General features: G+C 33.8%; 2 protein-coding genes across 7 annotated transcripts in view; both read left to right on the plus strand.

Annotated features, from left to right (window-relative positions):
• Positions 1-6943, plus strand: part of LIN54 (lin-54 DREAM MuvB core complex component) — a 69227-nt gene extending 62284 nt beyond the window's left edge. For 4 of the 6 annotated variants that reach the window (XM_058722080.1, XM_058722084.1, XM_058722079.1 and 1 more), the window contains exons 12-13: positions 1705-1907; positions 3616-6397. In XM_058722080.1, coding sequence (XP_058578063.1) covers positions 1705-1907; positions 3616-3817 — 405 coding nt within the window. In that variant the 3' untranslated portion in view covers positions 3818-6397. Of the gene's footprint in view, positions 1-1704; positions 1908-3615 lie in introns of all 6 variants that reach the window. The other 2 variants (XM_058722082.1, XM_058722081.1) reach the window with 1 other exon arrangement.
• The window catches only part of LOC131507383 (placenta-specific gene 8 protein), a 196861-nt gene that overhangs the window by 151215 nt on the left and 38448 nt on the right, over positions 1-7198 (plus strand). The window lies entirely within an intron of this gene.

The following is a 7198-nucleotide window of genomic DNA, read 5'->3' on the forward strand; positions in this document are numbered from 1 at the left end:
GTTTGTGTGTTCATTTGTTGGTCTTTTGAATTGAATTGGCTTTTTTGGTCCAGTTAGTCTGCATCTGGATAACACATGCCTGTTCCTTTCACTCAGCTTTCAAGGCTTGTTGAGTGGAGATGTGAGCGTCCACATTTTTTAAATGGCTGTGCCTTGTAACCTTTTTTCCTCTCCTTGTTTTTGACCACAAGGGAAGTTGAATCAGCAAAGCTAAACGGATACTCTGTCATTCTAATTTCTTCCTGAGTTCCTGTTAGATTATTAGTACCTTTCTTACGGTTCTTCATACTTAATCCAAATTATCGTTATTGGTGTGTCTTTTTCACCCTTGATATCAGGGATTTTATCTCTTCATCATTAGATACTTATTAAGTGTAGCTTAACTCCATTAACCCAGAATGTATATCCATTTTGTTCCCTTCGTAAAGAGAATTTATTTGTGTATTGTAAGAAAGGAGCAGGGTTAAATGTGTTCGTCATAATACGATTTGTTTGTCTTGCTAGGTGCTGTAGAGAGAAAGGGCAGTTGGTATGTTTCTTTAAATTGACATGGGTTCACCGAAGAAACTGCATCCAACAAAAGATACTCAAATTTACTAGGCTTGGGAAATGTCAATGACGGAACAATGAGATCTCACTTCACCTCTTTCCCCCAGATTGCTAAATATTAAAAAGAGCTAGAATATACACTGTTGGAGGGAATGTGGGAAAGGCTTCTTTCATACATTGCTGATGAGATGTGAGGTGTTACAGCCTTTTGTAAAGACAGTCTGCCCACATCTATTAAAATACACATACCCTTTGGCCAGTGAGCCCAATTCTAGAAATGTAGCTCATAGAAATAAAAGCATATATATGTATATATATATAAAATAATCTTTTATGCATTATTTGTAGTACTCAAGAACTGGTAACAAAATAAATGGCCAGCAACAGGCAAGTGAATGCCCAAATAAAAGGTGGCACATCTATACCAGAGATTAATACTCAGACATTAAATAGAATGAATTCAGCCTATGCTAGATGACTTGGGGGGAGGGATTCCATGAGGCGTAGTGTGAGAAACGGAAGATGCAGAAAGTGGGGCATATGATTTTGTAAAACAAACTAAAAAAAAGATGTGTATTTGTTAGTTAAGATAGGTATATGTACATAAGGGCTGTGTTTTTCATAAATATATATGTTTTACACATTTTTACATACAAGGACACACTGGTTTAATATGGACTATGGAAGGATTTGGGGACGCTGGAGAAGGGGATTCAGGGAGGGAGATTATGGAGATTATCCATAATAAAAATAGCATCTATGAAATTCCTTTCATGTGATAATTGTGTGTTTGCATGAGTGGGAAATGATCAACACTTTGAGGTGTATGGATTCCAGATAACTTATTTTTTTAATATTGTATCATTCATATTCTTTATAAAGAACACACGTTAATCATATCAGGAGGAAAACCTTTAGCGGGGGAAGAAATGATGTGGAAGCACTCAAAAACAAACACTGTGTAGCCACTCTTGGACTTAAATATTTGACCTGTCCACGTGTACGTAGCCCATTGAGTGTCAGGAAGAGAGGTTTCCATTGTATCTTATGTCATTTGAGCAGTTAGTTCTGTTGTCTGTTGATTTGATTAGAGTCTACTTAAGAGTAATGCTTTTTGGGTTTGATTTGGAAGCTTTTCTTTTGTAAATCTTTTAGGCAAAAATAATGTGTTCCTCAATATGCAAATGTGTTGGCTGTAAGAATTTTGAAGAAAGCCCAGAACGAAAGACACTGATGCACTTGGCAGACGCAGCTGAAGTAAGGGTACAGCAACAGACGGCAGCGAAAACTAAGTTATCGTCTCAAATTTCGGACTTGCTTACTAGGCCAACGCCGGCTTTGAATAGTGGAGGAGGAAAGTAAGTCAGTATTTTAATGTCTTTTTATAGTATAACATCAGTATTATTTCTGGTAAAGTTTCTTCTTTTTGGACAAGGCTAAGTTCATGCTTTGCCTTGTTGCAAACCTCTTTTTGCATTGTCTTTCTATCTCTAGTTACTTGTAAAGGATTTTGAAGGTAATAGGAAAACCACTGTGAGATATAGTACACACTTCTAAAAGGCTTTGTGCTTAATTCGATTTCTCTCCACTAAGATGAGGTAGTGATGTAATTTGACAAATCCCTAAGAAAACTGAATTTTTACACCCGTTCCTGGTAGTAGTATCATCCACACTTTTGCACATCCTTACCTTCTGTTGCCTTTTCCGTGCCCATGTAGCACTTTTCCCCAACCTACTGGGGCACCTTGTTTCACTGGACTGCTAAACTCTGGAGTAGGAAAGCTCGAGCTTTAAAGTTCGGCCGAGCTGAGTTTAAATACTGTGTGTGCTACGCAGTAGTTTGTGAATTCGACAAGCACTCCCCCTCTCTAGGTCTCGGTTCTCTTGTCCTTCCCATCATCCTTACCAAGTGGCCACAAAGAATAAAGCATCGCTGTCCCAGTGTTTGGCAGGGTCCAATGCCGCACAGCTTGCTGGTGTGGATTTGTATCAGAGGGTTTAGTAGAGGTTAGCTTGCAGAATTATTAAATGCAATGAGCCTTCCAGATGGTATATTATGTAAAATGCCTCAGTTGAAATAGGCTCCAATGCTTACAGAAATGCTTCTTTTTGTACAAAATATTTCAGATAGCAATTCTGAAGAACTATTATACAGTGTTACTAACTATACAATATTAACGTTATTGTAATAGTATAATATTTTCTAATTTGAAGTGTTTTGCATTTTAAAGATTTTTATACAACTGTACAGCAGCCCAAACCCTCAATTACTCTCTTGTCACAGTAGGTCTGAATATCAGACTTCATTTGTTTTGCAGTTTCCTTCTGTCAGTGTCATTGGTAACATTAGTGTCGTGGTTACGTTAGGTTGCCTGATTGGTCTCTGAAGGCTTTAAGACGTGGCTACATATAGCAAGCCTCAGGATGGATTGCTCTTATTTAATACTTAATAGTTGAGGTCTTTATGAATGAAACTCCATGTAGAGAACAGCATTTGGTTTCCCCACTGTTTTGTTTGTCATGATGGAAAAATGCAAAATTTTGGTGTGCTTTTTGTTTTGTGAACAATATATGGGACTCTGGGAAAGTACTTTATTGTTAGTGTTGTCCAGGAGATACTGCTTGCAGTGCTCAATTTTATTCATTCATTGAACAAATATTCATGGAGTGTTTCTATGTGTCAGGCAGTGTTCTAGGCTGTGAAGAAACAGCAATAAATAAAACAAAGACTGCACTCTGAAAACTAATTCACGAATTAGGAGTACTTTGTTATAGAATTATCCAGTTGACATACAGAGTTAACATCTTCTGGTTAACCAGATAACCTTGTGTAGGTAATAAGACATGTATTTTATGTAAAATTATATTTTCTTATATGCAATAAAACAGGTCTAACTTTTTAAAGCTCTTTGGGCTGTGCTTGTGCTCACTGCACAAATTGTAATGTTCAGTGTGTTGGTGAGTCATGAACATGTTAACAGATATTCATGTGAAGTAATGTCATCCACTTTTGTTGTTATTCAACACCATCATCGTCTCTCTTTCTCTCTCAAAAAATCCTTTCAGATTGCCATTTACATTTGTAACTAAGGAAGTAGCGGAAGCCACATGTAATTGCCTTCTTGCCCAGGCAGAGCAGGCAGACAAGAAGGGAAAATCAAAGGCAGCAGCCGAACGGATGATACTGGAGGAATTCGGACGATGTTTGATGAGCGTCATCAATTCTGCAGGCAAAGCAAAAAGTGACCCTTGTGCCATGAATTGCTAACTCTTGCACAAAAAGACTGATAAATGGAACTGTACAGAAAATTGAAGGTCCAGGGACACTTGATTTTCTGGAAGATAATTTAACAATGATTGTACTGTTAATTCAGTCCTTGTGTGACCTGAAGTTATAATATTGAAAGAAGAAATTTTAAATGAGGAAATTAGTACATTTTAAATCTTAGTTAAATCTGTTTATGCCCCTTCTAAATTGGGTTTTTCTTTATTGTATTATATAGATTTTAATTTGCATGGGTTTCTTAAGAATTAGATGTTCTATCCATCTGATGCTATTGACAAAGGACATTTATAAATTAATATAATTTATAATGTATGGCGTTGTAGGACTTTGTTCCAGTAGAAAAAGCCAGAGAACCATTGGTATTACCCAGTCATTCTTTGGCACTAGACCTGAGCAGATAGAATGTCTACATAAACAAATTCTTATGAAACATATTCAAATGACATTTTTGTGTTTAGAAAAGCACTACCTTTTTAAGAAAAAAACTTTTTAGCACAGATTCTGGAATAATATCGTGTTGTCACTTTGGGAATGTCAGAAGGGGAAGTAATCCATAGGCATACTTTTAAAATTAAGAAGTTGTTTTTTAAGAAAAACTGTTAAGGGACAGGCAGTAGTTCTTGATAGGCAAGGTGTTTCTCTAAGAAAGAGTGACTAAGAAATGCTCTGGGATGTTTCCATTTTCTTTGAAGGAGGTGCTGTGTATTTGAAATGATATTAATAAATTGTCAAAGTGATTACTGGGTACTATTAAAAGTGAGAGGTGCATATGAATAGAACTTATTATGTAGTGATAATACAGAAACTTACATAATCATCAGGTATAAAATTTGACTTGGATGGAGAAATAAAGAACATTGAAGCTCTAATAAATGAATTGAGGGAAAGACTTTTCATCTATACAATTCTCTTTATAGACTTTTGAACTAAGAGGTCTCAATCCAGTGTAGGAGTCTTACTTGATTTACTGAAAGGGGCTCCTAACAAAGCTTTCAAAATTATAGTGGGACTTCTTTTTATAAGGGAAGCTTAAAATGGCATTATTTTTAGCCAGTGATTTGATAAGCTGAAGGTATGAGTGTTTTCTTATTATTACTAAAATAACCTAAATCATTTTCACAAATTCAAAATTCAAGAGCTTTATGAATTTAAGAGCCTGTAAGAGGACTCTGGATTTTATGACAAGAAAAACCATGTTGGAATTCAGGCATTTTGTTAGGTACCTTAATCCTCAGTAATTATTAGTATATGATTATTACATTTCCTACAAGGAATCTATAGTTGTATGTATTAAGTGTGTATATATGTTCATATGAACATACAAGATATAGGCAATAGAAATTAAGTAATCCAAAAGAAGATTCCGTTATTCATTGAAGTATCTTCCTTTTGAAATTTGGATTTATAAAATTATAGTGCAGTAACTTTAAATGTAGATAGTGCAAACATTCTTAGCACCTCAATCTAGTATGTTTAATTAAAATTTGTATAAATGTAAATTAGTGTAAGAGGATAAAATATCTAATCAAGTTATTTTTCAAAAGATTACAATACCTTTTTGGTCTAAACCTAAACTTTGTTCATTTTGTACATACTCTGTGTTTAATTCTAATTGCACCTTTGTGATGTGTATTTATATACAGTGTGCAGAAAATGTGAAATTTGGATTATAATTGTAGATTATGTATGACGGCATTGCTTGAGAATGTTTTGCTTGTAAAAACTTGAAGGTGCAATCAAATGCTACTAGTTTTTCTGATTTTCAAGAAGCTATCTAAAGTATTAAGACTTTCCTTCCTGTGTAGTACTTACTAAGCAACTTTTTGTATTTAGGCATTTGCATCAAATTGCTGAACAAGATTAATATCCACATTAATTCAACAATTTTAAAAGACTATTTGGGGAGGGTTGGGTATATAATTTTTTTAGCTCTATTTACATCCCAAAGTAGAAAGATTAAATTTATATTTACTAGAGCTATTCGAAGAATACACTTTTCTATATTGTAAAAACAGGACAGCAAAGTAAATCATACAGAAAATAAACATTTATACTATTCTGTAAAAAAAAAAAAAAAAAGTTTGTTTTTTTTCTTTAAGAACACCCACTTTTAACCATTTAATGTACCAGAAAAGAAACTTAAAATATCTGATTTTAAGTAAATTTGACATTACTTCTGAAAGCACACAAATAATAAGTATAATTTTGTCCAATTATCATTAACCCAAAATTGCTTTGAAATGAAAATAGGCCTTTTTTCCACTGTGTAAAGGCAGAAACTCAGTCTACTCTTTCCTTTCTTTTTTGATGTTTTTCTTTCTTTTTTAATGTTTGGTGTTTTTATGGTGAGCACCTTTCTCAGTTTCCTTTTCTTTCAAGAACAAAAAGCAACCTGTAGGTCTTATCTGGGAAACAAAACCTTAATGTTGCAGGTAATAAAACAAGCAGAGCAGCGACTTTAGGGAGAGACTACTGCTTTGGCTTCCCAGTTCTTGGATTCAGACAACTAACATTTTCTAAATCTTATGTCAAATGTGAATAAAAAAAATCTTTAGAAAAGTTTTCCACTTTTATTCTGTAACAAACAGCTAAGAGAATACTTGTTATGTAAATGCAGCTTCAAACTAGGATCTCTACCATCATATTGCATCCTTTTTCAGCATTTTCTGTAGAAATTCCGTAGGAGCAACCCAAAGGAGAAGGAAGCCAATCAGCTATAGAAAGAAAGCCTTTGCTATTAGAGTTATTTTCTACTGTGTCAATTACTTAGGGCTGTGTGTGTCTGTGTGTGTGTGTGTTTCCTTAATGCAGATTTTGTCATTATCTATAGACCAAACGTGAGGTTTTTATGATCCAAATGACTTTATAAAATGAAAGGTATAAGGGCTTTTTTTTTTTAATTATAATTTTTAAATAGTTTTATGAAAGCATTTAAGGCATTTTTTTTTTTTCTCAAAAGCATTAAGAAAATATATTCAGGGTAATATTTACTATAAGGCCAGAGACATTTAACTCCCTGATTATATTATCAAATGAAGTCTAGCAATAGATAAAAAGAATGCATCATGACCAGGTTGGGTTTATCTCCGGAATAAAAAGTTGACAACATTCAAAAATCATCAATGTAACTCACTGCATGGATATAAAAAAGAAGTAAAACTGTATGATCGTAAAAGTTGCAGAGAACCTTTTGAATATACTAAAAACGACTGAACTTTAAAAGGGTTAATATTACAATATGTATATTATAGCTCAAATATTTTTCCAAAAAAGTTAAAAGGTACAGAAAAATTATGACAAAATTCAAGACCCACTTATTTTTTTTTTTTTTAAATTTTTTTTTCAACGTTTTTAATTTATTTT

The sequence above is a fragment of the Neofelis nebulosa genome, chromosome 3, assembly GCF_028018385.1.
Source record: "Neofelis nebulosa isolate mNeoNeb1 chromosome 3, mNeoNeb1.pri, whole genome shotgun sequence".
Classification (NCBI taxonomy): domain Eukaryota; kingdom Metazoa; phylum Chordata; class Mammalia; order Carnivora; family Felidae; genus Neofelis; species Neofelis nebulosa.